At 39.2% G+C, this 26683-nt stretch overlaps 5 protein-coding genes and 1 long non-coding RNA gene across 17 annotated transcripts in view; 3 read left to right on the plus strand and 3 right to left on the minus strand.

The window, feature by feature from the left end:
- The window catches only part of LOC100741553 (protein transport protein Sec16A), an 18284-nt gene extending 6276 nt beyond the window's left edge, over window positions 1–12008 (plus strand). For 2 of the 11 annotated variants that reach the window (XM_024368723.2, XM_024368724.2), the window contains exons 8-20: window positions 784–994; window positions 1515–1621; window positions 1696–1852; window positions 2097–2235; window positions 2303–2573; window positions 2658–3412; window positions 3494–3928; window positions 4194–4226; window positions 5559–5804; window positions 6164–6515; window positions 6596–6687; window positions 8062–8148; window positions 8881–12008. In XM_024368723.2, the coding sequence (XP_024224491.1) occupies window positions 784–994; window positions 1515–1621; window positions 1696–1852; window positions 2097–2235; window positions 2303–2573; window positions 2658–3412; window positions 3494–3928; window positions 4194–4226; window positions 5559–5804; window positions 6164–6515; window positions 6596–6687; window positions 8062–8148; window positions 8881–8961 (2966 nt within the window). In that variant the 3' untranslated portion in view covers window positions 8962–12008. Of the gene's footprint in view, window positions 1–783; window positions 995–1514; window positions 1622–1695; window positions 1853–2096; window positions 2236–2302; window positions 2574–2657; window positions 3413–3493; window positions 3929–4193; window positions 4227–5558; window positions 5805–5885; window positions 5942–6163; window positions 6516–6595; window positions 6688–7319; window positions 7365–8061; window positions 8149–8863 lie in introns of those variants that run through there. The other 9 variants (XR_004461996.1, XM_024368726.2, XM_012387511.3 and 6 more) reach the window with 9 other exon arrangements.
- On the minus strand, window positions 6833–8062 carry LOC112213102. The gene is made up of 2 exons (XR_002946986.2): window positions 7275–8062; window positions 6833–7144 (listed from the first exon to the last, which is right to left on the minus strand). It is a non-coding gene; the product is annotated as an uncharacterized LOC112213102 (long non-coding RNA).
- A 125-nt stretch (window positions 12009–12133) lies between the features above and the next one.
- On the plus strand, window positions 12134–13416 carry LOC100746703 (thymidylate kinase). Its single transcript, XM_003490816.3, has 3 exons — window positions 12134–12399; window positions 12553–12712; window positions 12787–13416. The coding sequence occupies exons 1-3, from the start codon at window positions 12270–12272 to the stop codon at window positions 13142–13144; spliced, it is 648 nt and encodes a 215-aa protein (XP_003490864.1). The 5' UTR covers window positions 12134–12269; the 3' UTR covers window positions 13145–13416.
- Window positions 13417–13827: 411 nt separating this feature from the next.
- On the minus strand, window positions 13828–17347 carry LOC100746824. The gene is made up of 3 exons (XM_003490817.4): window positions 16623–17347; window positions 15873–16476; window positions 13828–15787 (listed from the first exon to the last, which is right to left on the minus strand). Exons 1-3 carry the CDS (start codon window positions 16744–16746, stop codon window positions 14428–14430), a joined length of 2088 nt encoding a protein of 695 aa, XP_003490865.1. The 5' UTR covers window positions 16747–17347; the 3' UTR covers window positions 13828–14427.
- Window positions 17348–19221: 1874 nt separating this feature from the next.
- The window catches only part of LOC100746938, a 13747-nt gene continuing 6285 nt past the window's right edge, over window positions 19222–26683 (plus strand). Inside the window, exons 1-6 of the mRNA XM_003490818.3 lie at window positions 19222–19783; window positions 19884–20285; window positions 20391–20648; window positions 20721–20784; window positions 20865–20959; window positions 21473–21702. Of these exons, the coding sequence (XP_003490866.3) occupies window positions 19280–19783; window positions 19884–20285; window positions 20391–20648; window positions 20721–20784; window positions 20865–20959; window positions 21473–21532 (1383 nt within the window). The 5' untranslated portion in view covers window positions 19222–19279 and the 3' untranslated portion in view covers window positions 21533–21702. The remainder of the gene's footprint in view (window positions 19784–19883; window positions 20286–20390; window positions 20649–20720; window positions 20785–20864; window positions 20960–21472; window positions 21703–26683) is intronic.
- Window positions 25520–26683, minus strand: part of LOC105680968 — a 50718-nt gene continuing 49554 nt past the window's right edge. For both annotated transcript variants that reach the window (XM_033321682.1, XM_024368735.2), the window contains one exon: window positions 25520–26683. This exon is cut by the window's right edge and continues 2 nt beyond it. In XM_033321682.1, coding sequence (XP_033177573.1) covers window positions 26419–26683 — 265 coding nt within the window. In that variant the 3' untranslated portion in view covers window positions 25520–26418.

Here is a 26683-nt window from a genome sequence, read left to right on the forward strand (position 1 = left end):
GTAATTAAAGTTTACAGTTGTAATTAAACAATTTGCCGTCATCCTGCCCAATTGTACTTGTATGCGATTTATGATAATAAACTTGGGCTCAAGGCGACCATCAGCCGCCGAACGTAGCAGCGGTCAACGGGACGGGCTCTTCGTCTAACAAAGGTGCGGAGTGACGTTATGACCCTCATTAAAGGAAATACCCATAGAGGTACCCGACAGTAATACATGCTAACGGTTCCCTCGGACAATGAATACCTGATGTTGAGGCACGTACACAGCACAAGTTTAGTTAGCCCGAGGACCCGCTATAAAACCTGGGTTTTCCGGCAATTAAGATTTGTGCAAACGGACAGGCAACTTTTGTCCCAAATCGATCAATCGACAGCGACGTCGATCCGAGGATCTCGTGCACATAGACACATCCCACCATAGTTTTCCTCGGTGGCGTCGCTGGGACGATTTCATTCTTTCTTGAGATCGCATCGACGAAGGGAGTAGCGCCTTACGATGAGTGAGTAGTACACGTTTGAGTTAGAGCAAGTATATCTATCACCCTGTTGATCGCGGCTACGTTCGGCGGCTGTTGGTTGCCTTGAGTTCAAGTTTGTTATCGCAAATCGCAAACAAGTACAATTGGGCAGGATGACGGCAAATTGTTTAATTACAACTTTACGGATTTTTCCGAAGTTCCAGAGGGAAGGCTCCGGTGTCCTTTCCTCTCCGACATATATATATCCCTTGTGTAGTTAAATTCTTGTTTCAAAAAATAAAATAGATTATTTTGTGTTGAAGGCTATCCTGGATACGATTATGGTGTTCATTATGCCAGTAACTATTATGCATACATTGAAAATTTGCGACGTACAAACCCTGCTGCTTATTCGGAATGGTATCATAAATATTATGCCAATCAACATCAACAACAACACATTTCTCGTGGTGTTGTCAATTATCCTGAAGACAGAGCAAGTGTCCATTCCGGGCGTAGTTCTTGCGACGAAAGGTAAGTGTTAGAGTAGTTAAAGCAAGTATTGGATGAATATTCTGGTTCTATTTTCCTATAGACTTTATAACATTCATTATGTGTTAGATTTTTTACAAATTCAAGTGCATGCTTCTACTCGCCAAACAAAGCATTATATGTTCCGTATTTCGGGTATCCCGGATGGACTAGGAGTCCACAACGAAGACAGAATTCAAGTTATCAAAATTTAAATAGGTGAGACCGGGAGAATTCTCTCGGTTCAAGATTTGCTCGAAATATTGAAAATATCAAATTTTCTGTCATTAAGAGTAATTTAGTTAAAATACTTTCCTGCCATTTAAAATATCTTTCTTTAAGTAGATAATTAGAATTCCTCACTAGAGTTAGTATTTGTTAAGATATATTAAAATATTTATATATACTTGTAGGTCTTATTAGAAACAATCTGTCTTCCTTTCTTGTAGTTGTCCTGCTCGACGATCCATTATATTATTGCTGGTTTCAATCCAAGTGCGACAATAAAAATTGTATTTTTCAGAACAACTGGTGATAAACGAACTTTAGCTGATATATCTATGCTTGAAGATTCAACAACTACCTCTGCACGTATGACGCCAACTAAATTCTCTATTTCACACGTGTATGGTATGATTTCAAGTGTCATCATTTATTTATCAAAATTCACTGTAACAAGATTTATAAAAATATTTTACTTTCAGGATGTTTCTCTATCGGATCATTGATACATGTGCATCCATCTTATCCATCTGATGGTGAAAGAGCCAAAGTAGATATTTTTAGATTGGATAATCTACTTTCACATGATCCAGTAGCACGCGATTTACGTGCCTATCCTGGTCCCCTAATTAAGCAAGTGTAATCAGTATATCTATAATCTAAGCATGCGTATTCTCATTTAAGTGCATGGAACATTTCAATTTATTTTTACAAAAAATGAAATTTCATGCTGTATTGTAATGTATGTCGGTAATGTATGTAGTACATATGCATGCTTGGACATTAATTATTATTTTACTTAATTTTATATTTGTAACATTTTGTAAATAATTCCCCGCCTATTTACATTATTTGTAATACCATATCTCGCTTTTTTGTATAGGGGTGTGACTCATAAAAAGACCATTATCGAATATTGTGAGAATAAAATTAAAAGGGCAGCGTCAAACGAAGAGATGGTTGATCGTGCTTCATACATACTTTTATATGAACTAATGATTATGTTGATTCAACAAAATGGGGTGAGATATATTTTTTGTACATACATACAATTTACTTTTTGTATCTGATCGTACGCGTGTTTTCCAGAATGTTGTCGGCGTTGATATAGCAGCATTGTTACTCAGAAATAAAGATGCATATCCTTACGATGTAAATAAGCAAAAGTTGCAGGATTCAGGAAGAAGGGAATCGATAATATCTCAAAGATCGGGAGCCTCAGTTGGAGATAGTGTTCAAGGTAGTCAAGATGGTGCAACGACATCCGAAAAAGTCGAAAGTAAGCCACGGAAAAGCACTGAACAAATAACAGACGAATTTAGAAATACGTTACTTTATGGATTAGTCCAAGAAGCATTAGGTAAATATATATTTATATCCTTTATGAGATTAAACGCGTACATGATGTTTATTTGTTTTAAATTTAATTATTTTTAATATACAGAATATGCAATGAACGAAGGTCTTTGGGGACATGCACTCTTCTTAGCTAGCAAATTGGATAAACGTACGCATGCATCTGTAATGACACGTTTTGCCAATAGTTTACCGTATCACGATCCATTGCAAACTTTATATCAACTTCATTCTGGCCGTGTGCCAGCTGTTGTTACCGGTATATCGGATCCTCGATGGGATGACTGGAGACCTCATTTAGCAATGATTATATCCAACACATCTGCCAATCCAGAAATTAATCGTCGCTCAATTACAACTCTCGGTGATACACTTTCTGCACGAGGAGATATTTACGCAGCGCATTTCTGTTACGTACTTGCACAAGTTGATTTTGGTACCTATGGAGCAAGTAATGTAAAACTTGTACTGATCGGTGCAAACCATCAGAAAGCATACAATGTATTTTTCTCAACGGAAGCCGTTATGCTCACGGAAATATACGAATATGCCAGAAATCTTAGCGAACCAGGTTTTACATTAGTAGATCTACAAACCTTTAAGTTCGACTTGGCAATAAAAATGGTAGATCATGGATTAATAGAGAAAGCTTTACTATATATAGAACAGATTGCAGTAAACATTTTTAACGAACCATTGAAGTACAAAAAGTCGTTTATTAATGCCGTGTATAATTTAGGAGACAGGATTAGGTATCATGATCCTGTCTATAAAGATTCTATCGATGAAGCTACAACTTTAACTTGGTTCAATAATCTAGCTGAAATTGTTGGTAAATGCCATGTAAGTTTGAATAGAAGATAAACATTAAAAGTATTATTTTATTTGAACTGTATAAGAAACGAGGATGTTACTTTATTACAGGAGGGAGAAATTACCGAAAATGAAGTTTACGTTCCTCAAGCAAAACAAGAATCGTATAACAGTATACAAAATCAAGAAGTGCATGAAATGAAACAACAACAGCAATGGAACACGATTCAACCCGAATACAGAGAAGGTTCAACGTCGATAATGGAAGTAGCCACGACTGATACACAGTCAGAATGGCAGCCATTATCTTTACCACCGAATATACCAGATACATATGATCAAAGTATGCAGTATACGAGAAATAACGAAGAATCTTGTCAATATCAACAACCTCAACAGCAAGATTATTGGACTCAAGACTCTTATTATCAAAGCAATTATGGAAGAAACGATAGTACCATCACGAATTGGCAACAACAATCGACATATTCTCCAGAACAAAGTGATATTGACAACTCTCAACAGCAAGAAAAATGGAGCTATAAGGTAAATTAATTGTTCCAATTTATGACATAATAATATGTGGTTTTTATTCGCTTATCCTGTATCATTTCACACATATTTCGTTACATATTCCGATAGTATAATTATTGTATGTTTATTATCCTTACTCGTACATGTACATACTAATTACATTTTTCGTGTTTGATTCTTTCATAGAATAATATCTTTAATCTTCCGATATTGTACGTACATGTAGAAATAACATTTTTTTTCGTCTCTTTCTTTTCTAATGCTTGCATATGGACAGACGGAAAGAGAAGAACAAACACCTACCCTTGAAGTAAGTAATTATATGGTTACTGCGGATAGTAATCTCGATCCTGAGTGGTCATTGGATGACACCAATGTTAGCTCATTACGACGACGCAAAGTATTAACAGATTCGGATCGATGCGCTAGCCCTCATTCTTCCGATTTTAATATTAGTATTTATACGGGTATATCGTCAACTTTTAAACCAACTATTTTAAATGAAAAATCCATGAAATCGCGGAAAATAATAACATACCCAAAGATCACGGTAGCTTATCCGAGAATCTTACCAAATAATACAATTTACCCGAAAGACGTAAATAAAATAAAGAAACTAGATGGTAGATACGTGAAGCCACCTTCTTCGCAGCCGCCCATATTCCTAAAATGTAAAGTTAAAAAGAAAATGGAAAATAACGAAGACAAAAATTCTGGCGATGCAGGTGAAAATAATTTGACTTTATCGGCCACTACTGACTTAGATATTCAATTTAGTAAGGTTAATTTTGAGTTTCCTTCTATGTTTAATTCTGGTTCAAGTTCAAGAAACAAGCCAATTATAGCTTCCGAAAGTATGAATCAAACTTTAAAGCAATATTGTAATTTCGAGGACAAAAGAGTTATGAGAATAGCTCCGCATATTCGAAGAAAAGATGTTATTTGTGATACAGTAGATGCATGGTCTTATTCGAATTCTTCACAGAATTCCACCGAATTGTGTCGATATAAACCGCTTATTTTTGGTGGTACGTACCCGATAGATTTACCGGTTAAACCAACAAGTGACCTTCGTTTAACAAAATTCAAAGATGTTCCTATGGAAAAGTCCATCCCTAAAACTTATGATATTGATGTTCCAACGGATTGTGAGTAGAAAATATATTAGGTTTCTCGATGTTAAAACCTCAATGTTACTGTACATTTGTAGTTATATTTGCAAGAAATATTAACTTACTTTCGTACGTCAGTTAGTTCTTCCGCTTATAAAATAACGTTTCCGATGAATAATGTTTTATGTTATTAGAAGGCATGAATAACACAAATATTTGATACAAAGTAATTTGTTCTCGTTTTAGATATCATTTATGTATATAAATCTGTTGATATTAAATATGTAATAAAGTTTCCCATGTTACTGATTTTCCTGAATTTTTAAAAAATATCTCACATCGATTATAAACATGCGAGCAAAGTTTTTCACTATTTACTGTTATAGTTAGATACTTCTGTGAAGAGAAAAGAATGTATATGTATATAAAATATTAAATGCACAAATAACGTGTACTTACACTATTACAGTAAACAGTGATCGACTTTGCTGGGGCAACTTTGCGATGATGAATTGTATACTTTATTTCAGTCATCGCAACCGGCAATTTCGATGACACCGTCAATGAGAAAACAGTACGATCCATTGGAGGAATTGGATGCCCTCGAGACTCCGAAACCAGCCTCGAAACCTGCAGCTTCAGCTAAAAAAGTATCGGAAAAACCAGTCGAAAAGAAATCTTCTAACAGCGGAGGTTCTTGGTTTGGCGGCCTCTTCAGCAAACTTGCTCCAAAACCAAGGAACCAGATGATTCTTCCAGATGACAGTAACCCGACGGTAAGATTTTCGAAACATTAAAGCCTTAATAGATCATTAAAAAATTACGATAGCTGGTTTTATACTTTTCTGTCGCTTAAGGGCTCACGCGGGTACTTATGGTAATTATGACGTCTTTTATGCTGAAAGGGAGAAAGGCCAGTATAATTCAATGTTCGGTCATTTAATTAACAGCTAACGAATTATTGATATATTCTGGCTTAACATTCCAATTTTCGTGTCTAACAAAGAAATTATATAGTGAAATTATTTGAGCCCTGTAGTTTAGTTTTTTTCCCATATAAAGAAGATATTTGTGCTCCCTTTGTGTAAATAAAGAGGCGCAATAATATTTATATTTCGCTTTATCTCTTAAATAGATCGTTTGGGATCCGGTTGCTAAAAAGTGGATGAATAAAGACGAAGACGGAGATAGTAATTCGGCTACAATAGCTCCCCCTCCGAAAGCTTCTGACATGGGATTTAGATCACCTGTGCCTGAACAAGCTTCTCAACCACCTCAATCATCTCAGCCACCTTCGCAGGCAGATGACACCTCTGTGAACAAATTTAAATTACCCAGAGGTAGAAGTATGCGTGCTAATTATATAGATGTAATGAATCCAGGTGGTCCAAAAAATAACGCAGTACCTTCAAGTATACCAACCCCGGTAACATCTCCAATGGTACCTATGGCTACGTCATCACCTCAGTTATTTATCCCTGCTCCAGGTAAATTTTCTATAACTCGTGAATTCACATAAAGTTTATTTTCATTAATCACATCACTCTTTTTTCTTTTTTTTTTGTAGTTAACGATCCAAGTGCTCCTGTAGACTTCTTAACTTCAACGGAAGCAACAGCAGCCGTACCAACGAACGTTCCTGAGAATACATCTCAAGGGGTAAGCTCTTTTTATTGCGAACAATAATCTTCGCGAACATTCATGCACATACAATGGTCTTTTGTCATCACAAACATATATTCAACATTAACAATACAGTTTCATGTGTATATCTACAATCTCAGATTCACTGTACACGACTCTTTTATCTTTTTGTCATGGCTGCAGTATGCTGGTATGCAGCTTTGTTGTACTTTAAACCTGTATCTGGAACTGTAATGTTAAAATGTTATTTTCTCTCCTTTACAGTTATATTCGTAATAACAATTTGTATGTACTCTACATTTTCCTTAGTTTTGTGCGTTGTCTGTTTATCCAAAAATACCAGTTTTCTCGTCTTTTAAATTAATTCTTATTTTTGTATGTACAATATACTTATTCAAAAATTATATATGTTTTTTGTTATTTGAATTATTCAATGGGAAACGGTATCAATTCCTAACTAGGTTTCTTTCTCCTACAAACGAAGAACAAACTATTTCGTCCCTTTTTAATTGAAAATTATATGATTTTTGTATTATATTTTAACGTTCGTTATACTAGGTAGATTTTCCAAGATCACAATAGATATCCTCTTTCTCGCAAACCTGTGTTTAATCCACCTTTCTTTTTTTTGTTTCCTTTGCAAGCAGTCGGGGAGGCAGAATGATGTAGCCAAATAATAATTGTTGCTGATAGTAAGAACTATTTTATTAATTTTATACGCTGTTCTTTAGTATTGTATATGCATGGTTTGTAATGTTTATCTAGTAGCATGGATGACAGTGTAAATATTGTATGTATGCTCGATGCAACGAGTTTCAATTATTTGCAACATTACGGCATTTGAACAAATCGAGTTATAGCAAAGATGATTAAGAGGATAGAAAACGGAGCATACTGTTTAAAAAGCCACTTTTTAATACTTGTTTGTCCATTATCCTTCTTTTCGATATTTGTGTTCTGTATAATGTTACGCAACGCTCCTTTGGAGTTTCTTTTTTTGCATGTACACAATTTCTTGGTAACAGGTGTACAAGGAAGGGTGATTTAAGTCACAAGCTAACATATGGTACAGGATACTAAAATAACGCAGTAGTATATTTACATTATATTTTTTAGCATGGTTTATTTTTGCAATTAAAAGGTATATTTATCATAGAGAACATCACAGTTTTATACATGACAATACTAGAGATTTGCAATACCGATTACATACAATTCTGATATTTCATGGCCTCCTACGTGAAGTAATTTTATTAAAAAGTAGTAATCTTTGTTTTATGATAGAAGGAAGTCGGTATTGCATCCTCGCAAACTTTGTTACCTAATCATAGCAATAGAATGAGTATTCGGTTAGTGAGACAAAATTGTTGTGTTGTATATGGCACACAGTTCTCTCGATGGAGCTCAACCAGCTCGTTATCGCGAGAGGTGCAGAGCTACACTATGAGGGATCCGCGTTTTCTCCCACAGAACAAGGTAATCCAGTGGCATTAGACATTTCTCATTCCAAAGGTGATATCACTTACAAATACTACTCAACAATACACGGTAGAAACTCTTACTTATTTATTACAGTGTCGTATTTTATAATGAATTCGTAATTGTGCAAAGTATTTATTTTCTATTTAGAACTGCCCTTACAAGTGAAATGATACCTGAGATTTTTTTTTTATGAATAAATTTTCAATAGTTGAATTTGTTTTAACTCAAAAATTATTTCACATGTATAGGTCTGTTTGAAATATATTTTATATTTGCAATAGATTTAAGATAAGATATCGTTTCATACTTCACAGTCATATAGCTTTCGCCCTTAAATCAAGCTTAAATTCATCAAAGTCGAGCAATTTATTTTCATAAGATTTTTATGGCAAAGCTATGGGAAAGCTTGGTGAAGGATGTATTTATGGTTTTGGTCTCGCAGTGTTATACGTTAATTGCGAAGCTTTTATTTTATGCTTTGTATCACATCAAACTGTAAGCTCCAAATTACAAACGTAACAAGGAAATGTGATCGTTTAATTACTATTTTTCAATCTTGATATTATATCGTTTCATGACAAAAGAATGATATAACAAATTTACAATGGCATAAGAAGAGTACAAAAGATTCAATTAATATTGCAAAATTGTAAAATTTATGACATAGTTGTATATAATTTCAATCTGACGTTGTGATTTATTTTTCAAGAAAATGATGATCTTTAGGGACCAATGATGTACAACCCGAACGACACGAAGAATCGTTCAGTAAAGAGCATACAGCAGAGCCGGTATCCTCCACGATAAAATTCGCAAGATCTTCAACAGCACGCGTATTCGCTGATGAATAACCCCGAAAGATTTTTTCCTTTTATCAAGATCACGTTGTTCAAACGAATCGAAATTTTCGCAGATTACACAGGCAAACATACCTCAAATTACGTAAGCAAATAATAATAGACGCGTTATAAGTTTTAGTCAAGTATATGTGAATTTCCAATTTCGATTTTACAAGGATCAATTTACTTTCTCTAGAAATGCGATGTCTGGAGAGTATATCATACATGTATATGTATCTTAAGCATATAATTGCTTCTAAATAGTACCGTGAGCATCTGATGAATATCGCAGTTTAATACAGAAAAACGTTTAAGAAGCCGTTAATGTTAAGAGGGTTCACTTATTTCCGTTTATTAACTTGTATCTTGTAAAAGTTCTACGCATTGATCGTTCTTAGTTAGGTCTACACAGGGTACTTGTTTTGTAACATTAGTTTTTCTCACGGAATGTTTTCTAACTATCTCGTTGATATATGGTCACGCAAATCGTAGATATTTTTATTTTGTCAAATAGTTCTTACGATTCAATTCATTTGCAAGTATCGCTTATTAACAGCGTAGATTTCAACACGAAAATAATATGCGTTGCTGTTGTTAAGGCGAATGGATTGAACGTTTTTATCGCGGTGTTTTAATGAGTTATATCGAGAATTCCAATAATAAAGCAGCTGTTGAGAAATGTATGTTATGTTGAATGAGATCGCGAATGTTGAGGATAGTGTTAAGTTTGCGCTCGTAACTAAAATTCAGGTTTATGTTGTGCGTGAGTATAATCGTAGTAAGAATAACGTCGACCGTATCGTCGACATTCTGGACGAAATTTGTTACAGTCTAAGAGCATGGTGATATACCACCGAGTCTGATTTTATATGCTGGCAAAGGACAGTTATTACATAGAAAACGAAGCGGATATCAGTAATGTAAGAAATGTTAGAAATCTGAAAATTTTATGGACCTTATTGTTGGGTGATCTCTGTCATGCAGGTACTGTTATTAATCATCAGACTAGTATATCATTATACCAACATTATATGAATAAGAATCGTAACTGCCATCTATGTATCTATTTGAATCCGGAATAATCGACAAAATGTTCTTTTCGAATTTTTCCCTTTCTTCGTAATCGTTCAATGCATTTCTTTCAACAAATTTTGTCCAAAAATCGTTTGATAGCTAGTTTACGAATACTAGATATAATATTTTCTTTATAAGCAATCTTCTTCAATTTGGTACACGTTGTGCTTTATTTTCGATATTATAAGCGAGGCTACACATTTAAAAATTCCGAATTTTCTCTTTGTTCATTGTACGATGTAACGAAACGATATTTATCACCTGACGAAATAACCACGAGTTATACTATAATTCTCTAACTTATTCATACTGATAGGTAAATGCCGACTTGTAGATTGCAGCGTTCAATCGAACCATGCATATGTTTTCTCTCTAGGAGATGTGCATAGCTCGTTTGTTCCTGGTATGTATATAAAAACATTGGTGCTGTCAGAGCGTTTCAGTTTGTAATTATCAGATCCGTATGCCATAAAGAGTTTAATCTGCTCAACTGGAAGAGAAAATATTTTATGAAACGAGCAAATACGCTTCTATACACAAGGATGTTATTTCGCGTTTTTCTTTTTACGAGCGTAATACGATTATTCCAAAAGTCTATGTTCCTCTCGGTGATCGCTTTCGATGATATATATATATATTACATATTATATTTTTCGCGAACATTACCGAGGGAAGTTCGTTCTGTTACATATGAGCCAAGCGATAGTGGCGAATTTGACAAATTGCCGAACGAAGGATAACATTCTCGCAATGTACAAACGTAGGATAAGTCTTATAGATCGGTTTCTCACTTAACGTCCAGCATTTTGTGATAGGAATACGATCGAAAGCAAGGACACATCGCGAATATTATCGAACGAGCGTATTCAAAATATAGCGCGCATCAGTTGGTAGGAAAAAACAGAAGATAAAGAAGAAAGACATGACATTTTATTCCTTTAATGTCCGTAATTTCCATAAATCGGCCGGTCTTGGTCGGGACTGTTCGAAGGAAGAAAGATTGAAAAATGCAAAGAGAATAGCTCCATTTCGTTTGTGTGAAATAATATTCTTTTTCCGCCATTGATCACAATTGGAGTGAAGCTGGTTTTGTCGAGATTTGTAAAATATATTAGATTATTCGGTTTTATATTCGTGACACGGTAATGTGCTTTCAAGACATATATATATTACGCATAAATTGTAGCATATTATTATGTGAAACGCGTCTTCGTGTATGTTACATGTATATACGTATATATAGATATATAATGAAATTTATGATTTGTACATATAATAAACATAAGTCTCTCTCTTCGGGAAATATAACAAATTCACATGTTGCTATGTTAAATAGAGCCATTCGTCGAACTGTCCTTCTCGCGTTCAAGTAAATCAAAGACTTATTATTACGTTTTAGCTTGAAATGCAACATCAAAATCAGAATAATTCTTCTTGTGAAAAATGGCATTAAGATGCAAAATATGTGTCTTGATTATGAAAAAAATGATTTTCTATCCGAAATTAATGTTAAATTTATTTCAACGAAATACCTCGGTTTTGTTGAGCAGGTTTATATATCTTAATTAAGTAAAATTTAGATTTTGAGTATGTAAATTCGATCGATTTGTATCCCTTTGTCGATATGTCCGAATGCAGCCGAAGTGATATGTGTACTCGCAGTAAACTAATAAACGTCGAAAGAGGGTTTTAACATGAAACGTTAACGTTGAACAGAAGTATTAATTGAATTGTACGTAATATATGTATAGAATGGTTTATGAATGATGCGATTTCGGCTTAATGTAATATATTACGATATATCTTTAATGCACTTTATAATTCAAATGTCGATGTATGTTTATGGGAAATACGGATAATAAGAAATGTATACTGTATATTAATATTACTACTATCCCTATTATTATTACTGCTATTATAATAAAGAATGATATATGAAAGGCAACATACGAGTCTCGATATTTCGCAAATTTGTCTTTTTCATCGTAAATGTGCATTTTCTACGACCATATCTCCATCGAAAGGAATTTTTTAAATTTGAAATACAGATTCCATCTTAAATCGATTCCGCTTCGATAATTGACACGTGTACACTGTGAACTGCCGTATACTGCGCGTTACTGTTAATTACGATCCAAAATTTTGATAAATGTGCGAGATTAGGAGTAAGTGTGTAAATAGAAGATTTTACCGAAAAAGATAATGTCAACGGTACGTGGTGCTTTGGTAGTATTAGAAGGATGTGACAGGGCGGGAAAATCCACCCAGGCGAAGTTGCTGGTTCATGCGTTGAAACAACGTGACATTCCGGTCGAACAACGAGCATTTCCTGGTAATCAGATTTTTTAACAATTTCATACAAGTTTAAGCACATACTTATATCAGAGTAATTACCGAGAGATTGATTTTCTCTCTCTATTTATTGTACATAACCTTGTCAAATGATAACTAAAATAATCAATATTTGATTACACGTTGCTTTCAGATAGAACAACTGCCACTGGAGAAATAATAAATAATTATTTGAGCAAGAAACTAAATTTTTCATTGGAAACAGCGCATATGTTGTTTTCTGCAAATCGATGGGAATGCAAAGATGAAATTTTGAGATCTTTATATAGCGGTACTACTGTTGTCATAGATAGGTAAGTATCAAACTTTGTATCGATCTCGAAAGGGCAATTTTTAAGTATAACATTAATTATAAATATCATTGCAGATATGCTGGTTCAGGTGCTGCTTATACTGCAGCCACAACTGGTAGATGTTTAGATTGGTGCAAAGCACCTGACAAAGGACTACCTTCTCCGGATGTAGTTATATTCCTCAATGTTTCCAAAGAAACTCAGTGTTCACGTAGCAATTGGGGAGATGAGCGGTATGAAAATAATGAAATTCAGTCACACGTTGCTTCCAACTATAGGAAAATAATGGACCAAACATGGTATATAATTAATGCGGATGACGACAAATCAAAGATACATTCTCAAATATTACAGAAAATATTAGATGTTATAGATCAAGTTAAAGATTTACCTGTTAGCAAATTATACGAATCTATAGGATCTGAGAATTGATATTAATAACTTAAATATAGTTACGAATGTAACATAAATTGTATCAAAAATACCTCTCAAGCATAATAACTAGATATAAAATATGCTTGTTCTTGTATCTCAGTTTTTTCATTTCTCGTTCTAATTCTTTAATGATAAAAGCTAGTAGTAAATGTTAATATTCAGAGGTAATATATGGTGTATCCATTGAATGAGAAAATGAACTTGGCACGATCGTGCTTTCACATACGAAAACTTTTTATTCACCGATTTATATTACTTGAAATTGTATATTTTTGTAGAGTAGGTAATCAAACTTATATATACAAATAAATGTATACAATGAAATTAATAGTAAATATACATTTACTGAAAGAAATAAAATCGGTTTATTTATTTTTGTAATGTGATATGTAATATGACAGTTATTTCACGAAAATCGACGATTCGCGGCCTTAGATGTAGTATTTTTTTGGTCTCGAAACAAATAAAGAGATCTATTAAGCGTTTAAATGACAGGCTGGCTGAAAGAGATAAATTATCATTTTGATATGGATAAGAAGCGCATGCCATTTTTTCATACGTGTATTAATCGTTCTTATAAATAACAGTTTTTAATTATTAATAACAAACAACATCGGTGAATATCGTATAAACTTCCAACAACTTTTGTAGTATATGTTAATTAAAGCATACTGATTCGAATCGATCGAAGGTAGTAGCAGGAATTATAATAGAAGCGCAGACGACAAGTATACATTATATTCTATCAGTAACAGACATGCGATTAGTACGAGTTGCCACAGTGATACGGCAATGTATCATAAATCTCCGAACATCATCTGCATATGTCGAATACTCGTATCAACTTCGATATCTATTACTAGACTGCGGATTTCTACGCAAATTCATATTTTTGGAAATATAGTTAAGAAAGTAGAATCTCGGTAGAAAATTGTCTTCCTATGGAGTATTATAGAAAGCACTGTAACTCTGGATATTTTATATATTTTTTCATATTACGCGCATTTATACTTTAACAGAGTATATCATTGTTGTGACTTATCGTTTCAGATATCGAAAGCAATAGCGATATTCAGAATGATTCGATTATAAATATTTATATAACCCGATTTAAACTAAAAAACAATATTTCAAAAGAATATTCTTAAAAAGCTTAAAAATATTCTGCGTTACGTATAATGAAATAAAATTCTTTAAAAAAATCGTCCTTCGTCTTGTTTCGATGCGCGTGGAAGAATAATTTATAAAATTTCTCTGCTTTGAAAATTTTTAGAGAAATTTTAATCCCTCGGAGAAATAAACGGATTTATGTTAAAAATACCTGATTCCGCGATATTTTTATTACGCCGAGCACCGAAAGAATAATCCGTATCCGGAGAACCAAAAACGAAAGAGGTTTCGAACTGTTTAGACCAGTTATGATTCGTTTTCAATTTCTTTTCCCTTGGTTCGCTCGTTTCAGAATCATCCTCGGAATTGTTGGAAACAGAGTTTCGTCGGTTCTTCGTAAAATTCAAGATTTTCTGATGAACGGAAGGCAAGCTGCTCTCGTTGTTCGTGACTACGTTCGAACTTTGACTCCTGCTACGATTTTCCATGCGTAATCGAGGCGTATCTTGGCCAATCACTTCGGAAGTAACGTTGCAATTGTTCGTAGAGGTAGACGGTTGATTAAATTTGTCCAAAATGCTAGATCGTACTGTTCCTTGATTCGTGCATTTGGACTTTGCGTCACCTTGTTCGTTGTTCAAGCGTTTAAACCGCGTCAGATTGTTTCTTACCACGTTATGTTCAGAGTTCCTTATTGTTTCACGATCAGTCGCATTGATATTATCGATTAGGTCGTTGGCGGAGTTAGATTGGGCGGTTGAAATGGACGATAAAGTCAAAGCTTCGTCTACGACCGGTTCGAGAGACTCTCGTATCTCGTTCGCTTCTGTTTGAAACGTTCCATCCCCGGACGAAGTCGAACGGATAACGTTCGGGTATTTCGATACAAAGGTATTTTTAATATTCCTCTGCTCGGACGCACATCGATTGCCATTCCGTTCCTTCGTAGAAAATCGTGTCTCGCTGTAAATTCTCTTTTGCGACTTTTTACGTCCGCCGCTCGCTTCCGCTAGATTTTCCTTTTTCGTGTTATACGTTATCGTTGCTGTGCTTGCGTTACCGTTGACCTGACTCGTTACCATAGAACAGTCGTATTTTCTACATGCACGATTCTTTACGTTTAAAGGCGTCGCTCGAAGGTTCCGATCGGATTCGTTCGGTAGCTTTGGAACAGTCGCTTCCGAGATACCTTGCGGCGTGTTTTTCAACACAGAATCATTGTCGCTCCGTTTAACGTTTTTGCGGTTGGAAAGCTCGTAACAACGACATCGATGGTTCTTTTCGTACGTCGCCGGTTCGCTCGACAGACCGTCGTCGAACGTCACGAATTTTTTGAACGAGATACCGACTTTCAAGCTGTTCCAGCAATCGCAATCGATCCGAAGAAAACAGTCGTCGGTCCTAAAGTGGGTCCTTTGAAAGCTGTATACTATCAGTTCCCGCGGTATCGACTCCCATGCTTCGATCAGCGACGCCAGGATGTCGTCAAGATTCCATTTCATGGTATGTCGCTTTAATCGCTCTGCGTACCTTTAACAACAAACGTTTCACCGTTGTCCGACAGGGAAAAAAGTTAAGCAACGTTCCCATCAAATTTTACTGTCACGAGACTCACCTTCGCCTAAATACCATCTTAACGTAATGGAAAACGTCCCTCCGCAACGGTCGTAAAAATGCCGGGAAATCTTCGGGAAAGTAAACGAGCTGTACGTTGCTCGCTACGAAATCCTTGAGCGCGCGAGCTCTGCCGCATCGTAGAAACAGCAAGATCTTTCGATTAGACTCGATCATACGATCGTTCACGTTCGACAGCCAACTTCTGAACAACTCGTCTCCGATGCAAGAATCCTCGCTGTGATCGTAAACGTGCTCTTTCGCCGTTATCTTGGACGCGTACGGTCCGCAGACGAGGAGCGGCAGTTTCGTCGTTCCCGAAGAATTACAGCACGTTAAAACCGTCACTCGGTTCCTCGATGAATCGATCGCCCTTGGATCTTCGACCCCGTTGCACGGGATTCCCGAAGGGAGAACGTCCGAGTACATGGTCAGCTCGTCCGCGTGAAACAGATCCTTGTGCCTGTACTTGACTATCGTCGATCTCATCAGGTCGATCCAGTCGCGGTAATCGGTGAACATCGGTGCCGGCTGACTCGTCAAATCGCTAGAGAAGCCGTACTCTTTCAAAAATGTAGTCAACCATCTGTCCGAGCACTTGAATCCTACACACGGTAACACCGAGAGAAGCAAAGTTTAATCGGCGGTCGACGTTAGCTGCATTTCCAACCGAAGCTACTACTCTATCGACTTCCTATGCGCTAAAAGAGAAAAAAAAAAGATAAAAAATATTATCAACGGGATTAAGTACCGTTCGAGCCACTTATCCTTGCCAGTTGCAGAGCCCTGTCTCGCAGTAGACGTCTGTCCAACAGACTATTCGTCGCGTATTTCTTACAAGCCCATTCGAACAGTCGCTCCTTTACCGCCTTCATAGTGGTCTTGTCGTTTATCTTGTTCGTGCTGTGTTGGAAAAGTATAAAGTATCGGTAAGAATCGGTGATTTGATACGCTCGAAGGGTAAAAAAGTTATTTCTCGAAGAGCATAGCTGCAGGATTCACTGATGATTTTCGATCGCCGATCGAACGTTGTTTCTCGTTCCTCGATTAGACGGTTACTCGGCATCAATTTCAGAGGGATGCGTCGATTGGAATTTCAAAGCGCCCGAGCATGCTTCTTAATTGCTATCCTTCGCGTCTCGATCGCAATTTTTCGAAGGGAATCTCGTCACGTTGCAAAAACCGATAGGTTTGGTGGGGGAATTCGATACTCGGTAACGAATACCAAAGCGCGGCAACAAGTTGCTGACGGCGTTGACGAAAAAAAAAACCAGCCCACTCTGGAAAGCAATTTTGCAGAGAAGCGGGGCAAAAGCAGCTTTTATTTCCATGGATATGCGCGGTGAGAACCGTGCGTTAACCGTTCCACGAATATCGCTCATCTTGCACGCCGAGTTGGATTGCATTCCTCTAGGGCGTCGTTCTGACGAGACACTTTCCATCGTAAATTTTCATCTAATACGCTGCTTTATATTACCCTCTCCCTCTCTCTCTCTCTCTCTCTCTCTCTCTCTCCCTCCCTCTCTTCCTTCCTATTCCATTTTTCACCCCTGTGAAAAGTCAAACGCGGCTCTCATTATTCCGACGTGGAAGCAACGCGATCTGTTCTGCGATCGATTAAAACAAATCGGTCGCGTTTAATTGGTTGGTCATGTCATTTATTCGAACGACTCGATCGCACGTTCGGAACGATTTTAAAAGGAATAATTTATCTCACGAACGATCTCAATTCGTTCGTAAGAGGAAACAGGATCGCGGAAATAAACAGCAAGGTACGATCCATCCGGAGCTGGAGCATCGATCGCGAGCAAATCTAATTAATGGACGCTCGCAATCCCACGACCATTAGCGGCATTTCGATGGGACAGGCTCGCGTGCCAACGTTGTTCGAATCGGTGGATCTCGACGGGCCGATAATCGATGATGGATTTGTCGAAGAGCGTGATAAATTCTATCGGCCGTTGCATTTTTAACGACAAAGGACGACGAAAAGGTAAATAGAGTCGTCAACGTTCTTGCACCGAACGATTATTTCTAACCAGATCGGCGGATAACGAATGACACGAAATGGCAGTGAAATAAACAGCTAGTTGTTTACGATGCGTTTATACAGCAGAGATATTGACACAACGGTTGTCATTTAGTCTGCAGCTTGGATTCGATGCGATTAGGTTGACAGCAGAGTGGCGTTATCGTCATCCTCGCAGTTTCTAACATTCGTTATTTCACCGACGAAGAATCGATAAAACGCTCGTGATTTGTAGCACTTTGGCGAAAAAAAGGGATAACAAACGCGACAGAGTTGCTCGATAGGAAGATAAATCCACTGGAGCGGTTTGTTATTCCGCTTCGACCGTTCAATGATTCATAATTTAACGACGACTGGAAGAACGACGGACGTTCTAATGGCCGTAAGTGTACGTCCACTCGCGTTTGTTTGAATTAACGACTTTAATTCCGTTTTATCACGGCCGATTGAAGAGCCTGGTTTCGTTGTTATTTACGCGGTTGCTGGGAAACGTTCGACCGCCTGCCGCGTCATCAGGAATGACGGTGCGGCGCGATTTCTTTTTAAGTTTCGCCGCATCCTCCTCGAGGAACAGTTAGTCAGTTTTCGTGGCGACGCGACAGCCAACTCGGACTGTTTTTCGCTCTCCGTTTTCCATCGCGCGACCGATTCTTCTACTCGTCCGGAGCGTCCACGTTGCAAATTTCGCGATTCGCTCTCGCGTTCGTTCTTCGCGCAACCCAAAGCATTCTCGATTTAAACGGACGTCGTTGTCTCTGCGAACGGAGAACGAGTAGAGCCCGATTCGAATTTCCATCGTTCGAAATTTCCACGCGCTCGAAAGTCTTCTTCGGGCTATTCGTCGAAGAAGGTATTCGTCGCGACGGAAGGTGACGGAGGTGTTTTCTTAGTTAATTTGTTCGTTGTTTCCTTCGTAAACCGTTGAACCGTCGCTGGAGGAACTTTGATTTAACGACCGACGCAGTTTCATTCCGTTTCTCGTAATCGGTCCTTTTCGATATTAAATCTCTTTTGCGAACGATCGCCGATACGCAGCGCGGCGAATAAACGGAAAAAGCATCCCGCGTATCGAACGCGGCTAACAAACAAATTATCAGCGACCGGACACGATAAATCAGAGGGGAAAACGCTTTTGTATACGCGATACGAGTTCACTGGATCGTTCGTACTCGCGCGTATCGAAATAACGTGCCTCCTCCTGTTTCCTGTTTTACTATTTTCCGCTTTTGCTAATATTTCAAATCGACGATAGGCGCTTCGTACGGTGGAAAGAGCGACTAATTGCCGGCTAGACCAAACTCGATTCGTTCGGAGATCGCGATATTTCCTTCGTCGTTCTCGCATCGTAAAATTGCAGGCCGCAGTAAAGTTTGTAAAATATGCGGCTAGACTTCGACGCGAGTATTTTTTCACAGAATTTCCTTCGACGGAACGCGCGTGGCGACAGCCCGCAGCTGGAAATTTCCCAGAGAAACAGCAACAACTCGATAACGAGGAAAATGAATTTTTCAAAGTTGATGGAAAAAGAATTGCCGCGTTACCCGAGGAAAGAGGTTCTTCCATTGTCGAAAACCCGGGTAAAGCCGTTCGACGTTGAAAGTACGCTGGCGGAAGTGACCGAAGCGAGAAAATGTCACGCGAGAAAGTATCACGGCCCGGACTCGGTATTGTACTCGGCGATTTATCCCATAGTTTCCATAATGAAAGCGTTGGGTTTGGCGCCGTACGATTTCACGGGCGACCAGCTAGTCCCGTCCAACTTCTATCTCCTATTTTCCTTCGTCTGCATGGCTATTTATTCTTACTGTATACGCAACGTGTGCATAAGATTCCTCGCCGTGAAGAGAGAGAAAATGATCCTTAACGTGGTCGAAACTGCCAAGGTAATTGCAACCATTTTTTCCAATCGCGCGGTCGATTTCCACGCAAGTAGCTACGTTCGTTAGACGATTAACGATGCACTGGCATCACTGGTGATGACAGGTACTGGTGAACTATCTGATCGCTATGTACGATCTCATATCGGTGATATTCGCGAGGAAAGCGTTCTGCCGCATTTGGAACGCGCTGCAGGATTTCGACGAGAGGCTCAGCCAACTGGGTTACCCGCGCAAGGAGGTAAAAACTCGGATAGCGGCGTGGGTTCTTTTGATCGTTCAGATCGTTGTTTGGACGGTGATTAATCAGAGCGGAATGTTCGCCTTCAACGAGTCTTGGCTGTTTAATATGAGTTACATGTGTCTGTACGTCACCAACGCGTCATCCGTCTACAAATTCTTCGGAATGGCGAGCTTTCTCGGTCAACGCTTTCATCAGCTGAACCAGATCGCGAGGGATAATCTACCCTCGAGAGTCGGATACAAAAGCACCAGCGTGAGCAGAAAGGTGCGGCGTACATATCATAGCTAATTAAAATCGAGCTGCGTTTGTTCGTACGATAGCGCGCAATAGCGAAGCGTAACACCGCGTTTAACGTTTACTCGAAAAAAGACCATCCAGGAATTGCACGACGAGTTGATGGTATCCGGCGAATCCCTGGGCTCCCTTTACTCGTGGTCGCTATTCTTCTGGCTAGGAAATTTGAGCGTACACATCATCAGCAATCTCTACTTGATCATCGATTGGATCATCGTGACGAACGCCTACAGCTTACCTTGGCCCGTGATATTCAACACGAGTTCCTGGCTTTCCGGATATATGGGACAGCTTTTGGCCCTGCACCTCGTCTGCGATTACACGATAACCGAGGTAACGTATTCATTTTCTAAATTAGTCGTAACTTTCGAGCGGAGATTTTAACGAAAGGACCGCAAATTGCAGGCTAATTTCATGGCTGTGACCCTGGTCGAATGGGACGCGAGAGTAGTCGAGAGATATCCACACAATGCGAGTATTTTAATATAAACGCGTACTTTTATCAAAGCCACCGTACGCGATCGTTCGATCGTTCGTATCTTTTTTTACAGGATACCGTTCGTACTACGCTGCACTTTCTCAATAGACGGCTTCATTTCTCGGCCGGCGGTCTCTTCGACGTCAAGTTGTCGTTGCTCTGTTCGGTAAATATATTTTCTATCTTTTCCGCGGAAAAGTAGACTTTAATTACCAACGTACTCCTCTCTTCTTCCTTACGCATCAACCATGCCCAAAGAACAACCCGTCTTTATCTCGTCGGTCGTCCGAATCTCGTTACGTTACCTTCTATCCCACCAAAGCGAGAGATTAATTGGATTTCGCTTAATAACCACGATCTCCAAATGTACCGTCGTACCTAGATCGTACCATCGTAAATTGCATCGCGAAAAAGCATCCGAGAGGTTAGCGTAACTCGCTCCTCGATATCCCGGTTCCGTGGCAAAGCCGAAACGAGTTCGTAATAACAGTTGCACGCCAAGTTTGTCCAATTTGCAGCAGACGCTTCGAGCAAAATCGTTCATCGGGATCCCTCGTTTACGGTTCGTTCGAACACGGTTCGGCTCTCGATCGCTATTTTAATACAAACCGGACACTCGACCAACGATCAACGACCCGTTTGAAGCTGCTGTTCGAAAAAATGTCGCTATTGTTTGCAGATCGTCGGAGTGATGTCGACGTATCTGATAATCCTTTTGGAGTTTCCCTCGACTTCTTGAAGTCGAACTTCTTGAGCAACAACGCGGAAGAAAGAAGCAAGCGACGTTCCAAAAAATTCGATAAGATCGTTCGTCTTTCCATCACGGACCAACCACCGCCATTCTTCGTCGGTTTCCTGGCGCATTCGCGTCCGCTCGGTCGTATATTCGTGAAAACTATTTTTTCGCCGGTAAGTAGTACGTCCAGGCTTTTCACGTACCACCAGATCTATAAGTATACCCGTGCATTTGCATCGGAATTGTATCCGGATTTGCGCAAAGGGAATCGAATTTCATATTTTTCCCGAATTTACGTTCTCGTTCGATAGAAATTCTCCGATTGTAGCGACCAGGTGCAACCTTTCCCTCTCTGTTCCGTTTTTGCGGATAAATAAAGGTTATCGCGGCGAGGCGTAAGTTTCCCTCTCTGTTCCGCTTTTGCGGATAAATAAAGGTTATCGCGGCGAGGCGTAACATCCTCGGCGTTCCACGTTAGAACGATCGTACGACGGTTCGATGCAGATGCCAGTTTAAAGGAGAGCGGCTGACTCGTAACGAATTCAGGAGCAAATTTTACGACGTTGTTCGAAGAAGATGCATTTCGACGAGATATAAGATACAGAAGGCGAGAAGTCATCGGGCCCCGTGCGACGAAGCCGATATTTTCGACGAAGCGAGATCCGTCTCCGAGTGTCTGGCTACGCCCATTGCTCGCGTTAACCCTGTTGCGATCCTCGAACCTTCCCTGTTTCGATCCAGAGGCGAATCTTTGATATATTCGAGACGAAGCCTGCAGCTCGCGTGCAACGGGCTCGAGAGATTACAAAGGAGTGGCAATCAGATATCGGATTTCTCTCGACAGAAAAATGCGACAAAAAGATAAATAGAATTTTTCTGACGACAGACTCGGATGAAAATGGATCGAGCTTTTTCCCACAACTAGCGGCAAAGGAAAAATAAAACGATCATTGACATCGGACATCGGTGAGCGTAGGCACGTTGCGGCAATTTTCCAGGCCATCACCCTGGAAAATTGCTTCTTCCCTCGTTCTGTCCGCTTCCTTTTTTTCCCCTGGTGTACCGCGTGCCAATTTCACCTCGCACCGGTGTAACTTTATCAGTCGATTAAATTATTAAGATCTCGACGCACACCCTTTCGCACCTTTCCGCTACTCCCTCGGACCTCGCGATCAGCGACGCTCCTTCCGTTCCGTACTCCGATGCTCGCGAAACCGCTACCGATTCCTTTTCGTAGTTCGATCGAGCGGCAAACGCAAATTCAAAGAGACACGACTTCCGATCCTTTCCTCTTCGTCCGCATCGCGATTATCTTTCTACTCGTTGCGTTCGCTTCTCGATGCATTTCCCTCGGAACTGTACGAGTCGCGACAAGAAACGTACGATCGTAGTGGAACGACGACGATTAGGAGAGAGCATCGACAAAGCGAATAGCAAAGGAGGCAGCGATATAATGGCAAGGGAGTTTAACGGTTCTCTATAGACCGAAACGCGGTTGTAGCGAGTTCAATCTTGGATTTAAGTTGTACGTAGCTGCGTCGGGTCTGGGACGTTGGGACGGGTCTGCCTCGGCCGAGACAAAGGATAAACTTCCAAAGGAGCGAGACAATTTCGTAGGTGTGCGTTTGCTAGCTGGAAACCGTTTCATAAATCTTAATCTTTCGAGGATTTGGGAGCCGGGGCTGTTGCCTCGGTCTGGCTATTTTCTTGCCTGGCGACCAGACGAACGAAACGAAACGTTATCCGAAAAGCCGAGCTAACTAACTCGTTACGTTCGATTAACGTTCCATACCGACTGTAAATCGATAGGAATTAACACGATCAGCCCGAGAAGCGGTGGCAAACGGTTCGATAAATTACAAAGTGATACAGTGATGGCGGGCGGCTGCTTTAATCAACTGCCGTGAATCGATACGGCCGAACGCTCGTCAAATTATGCAAGCTTTTCGCTGATACAAACAAGAGATTCGATAAGAGTAAATCGTCGATCAGTATCCGATCGTGTATCTTCGTTTGCCTCGAAACCATTCACGCAAACGCCCTCTGAAACGTCGTTGCCTAATTAATTGGCACCAATTTGTGGTAATCCGGTGCAACGTAAACAGGTCCGATTCGTCTAATTTTATTGGCTATCGAAAGCGGATGCAATTTATACCAATATCCACGTCCTGCTTAAACGGCCACAGACGCTAATTACAATCCGCTGATTAATAGCTTTGTTCAAATACAGCTCTTAATTCGTTCGATCATTTTATTTTCCCTCTCCCTTCTCCGTTTCTTAAGAACCAAAGAACATGCGAATCGAATAAAGTCCGAATAATGCGAATATTTGGACATTTTGGAAATTTTGTCGGGAAGAACGGGGAACAAGAGGGACGTTTTCAAGTGTTCTATCGCGAATGTTTCTCATTCGAGGTAATTAGTTACCAGCGCGACTGTTTTCGTGGGAATTTCATTTCGGAACCGAAGAATGCTCGGCCGCACGGTACGACCAATTTACGACTGTATTACGTACACCGTGTGTTACTTTAATATCAAGATATATACGCTCGCGACGCAAACTCGTATCGCAAATTTACGTCCAAACGTGTACGCGTCTCCATCGTTATCGGAGAACGTTGTAACTGGCGCGCTAATCGCGACAAAGTTATAACGTTATCGCTGATCGAATTCTTCGTGCCCTTGAAAAAATGTATTCTCGTTTATTCTTCGATCGAAGTTCGAAAAATGGCGCACGTCGTACGTACCATACTCGTCGAAACATTTCGAAATCTGTGCGCGATGATGCTGTTGGTAAAAATTTGCCGGCCTTGACACGTACACCGATCACCAACGGATTTCCAGGTACGTTGGCCGACGTAGTTGCAGCGGTGGCGGTAATGGCTGACCGTCGTCACTACCCTCGCTTAGCGTCGTTCGGTATCTGCGTCGCAACTGTGTCCGGCGCATACGAGCATTCTACGTCACTGTATCATTTTATCTACCGCGAGCAAGATTTTACCGTTACGGCCCCACGAGATCCGAGACGTTTTCATAACATCATGGCGATCTTTCTCGATAGCCGTTTCACCGCTGCGAAACGACAAGCACGAGGACGAACATCGATCGCACTACGTAACCGGGCTTATCGACGATGTTACTTGATCGTTCTCCGCCTCGTTGAACCGGTGACGTGAACGAGAATCTCGCGAACGACGCCGATATCACCGACAAGACGATACGACTGAAAAGGTTGCCGATTTCGGAGTCGATTTAAAACTTAGTTCTGTCGTTGTCCTATCGACGTACGTGCGCGTGCATACAAAAGATGTATACCCTTTGAATCAACTCGATTACAGTGCGCGTATGTATAGCATTTTTTGGCACAGCCGAGTCATCGATCGCGTCGATTTTCGAACAAATCTTAATTTTATAAACGATAACGAATCGATCCGAAAAGATTCGCGTGAACGGCGGTCAAATCGGTTTTATCGCTATCCTTCGCTCTGATTATGACAGACCTAAGCGATTTGATCGAAACAAGGAGGGGAATTACGCGAGTGAAATTACGGCTCTCCTTTCTTGTTTTTTACGAGATCCGATTAGTCCGTGACCAGATTGATTATTCGAGGAGCTGTGCTTTTTCAGATGCTAACGCGTTAGGTGGAAATCTTGCTTTCCATTAAAGTAAACTGCCTTATGGAAGCGGGCGTATATTTTTATTAAATAATTTTTATTAAAAGGACAAGATATTAAAAGACCTAAAAGACCTAAAAGTCTAACTACGTATAAACGTAAATCGTACGATAAATAAAAGTGTGGAATTCGTAGAAACAATTACATCTACGTAAGCTTAACTATCTCTCACTTATAATACAATTCGACGCGTGCCACAATTACGTGATATTGGTAAATCTCGAGATCATAAGGTATATGTAACGCCAAGTTCCAGCACATTGTAAGATATTTCTTTACAGAAATACCACGACGGTAAAATTTGCTTTTTCTTTGTTGCTCTTCGTGCATTTTTTTTTTTTTTTTTGCATCCTCGTTTCGCGTTTCCAGGTGACAACGAAAGGAAACGAAAGAGAACGAATTTTAAGAAATAGCTTTGAAATCGAAAATCTATTCTATCGCGCGCACGACAAAAGTCTTTGCAAGAAAGTTTCCGTTAGAAACGGTAAGCAAGACTTAACGTTTTGTATAATTTCTGTCAGTTAGTTTCTGTTTCTTCTACCACGTTCCACAGCTTTCAACTAAAAACTGTGATCGAATGTTTCGCGTTTCGCACCTTACGAAAAGGACAGATTTTTAAACCGTTAAAATACGTGCGAATATAAAAATAGATGGTTCTCGCGATTTAATTAAAACACAAAGTTCGCTCGTTTAAAAGAAACAGTCACTGTTGGCGTGTTCGAAAGATCTCGTAAAATATTTGTTCCCAAATATACGGGACTATCACACGAAAGAATTACATATGTGCATGGTTTATAACGTACGATCGTTACAAAGAACTTGCGTACAATCCTAAAACGACGTTTACGTAAATCTACAAGCATTTAAAAAGCGCTCATTCGACCCGAGCTTCTAAAACGTTCGCTGCAATATACTTACAACATGGAAAAGTGCTAAAACGATCATGAAATACGCAATAATCACAATTACCTGTACTACAAATTCGTAAAAAAATTTGTATCGTCGATTTCGTTACACGTCGTTCCCGATCATATATCGAGCGACAATCAGATCTGAAAATAAGTCGTGTCAAAGCTGCCCGACTAATAAACTAATAAACTAATTTCATGATATCTATACCGATTATATAATAATATAATAATATACCAATTTCATCTTAAAATAAACGAATCTCAACAGAGGGACCGCTTGCTTACAATTACCTTCGAATTAAATTAAATGCCGGAGATCAGGTTGTTCGACGATGACAATTGCACCTGGGTGTTCATGTAGATTCTAGTATCGATAGGCCTTGTGACGGCATGGTGAGATTCCAAGTCGTCGTAAATGCTGGATCTAGGTCTCTCGATACTTCGTAACTTGGGAATGTCGTAAATCGGCTCCTCTTTCCTGTTTAGCTTCGACTTCGACTTCCACATCCATAGTATTTTGTTCTCGGACTTGGATAAGAATCTTCTGGGCACGTCGTAGTGGCTGGGC

This window comes from Bombus impatiens, unplaced genomic scaffold (assembly GCF_000188095.3).
Source record: "Bombus impatiens unplaced genomic scaffold, BIMP_2.2 scf_0478, whole genome shotgun sequence".
In the NCBI taxonomy this organism is placed as follows: Eukaryota; Metazoa; Arthropoda; class Insecta; order Hymenoptera; family Apidae; genus Bombus; species Bombus impatiens.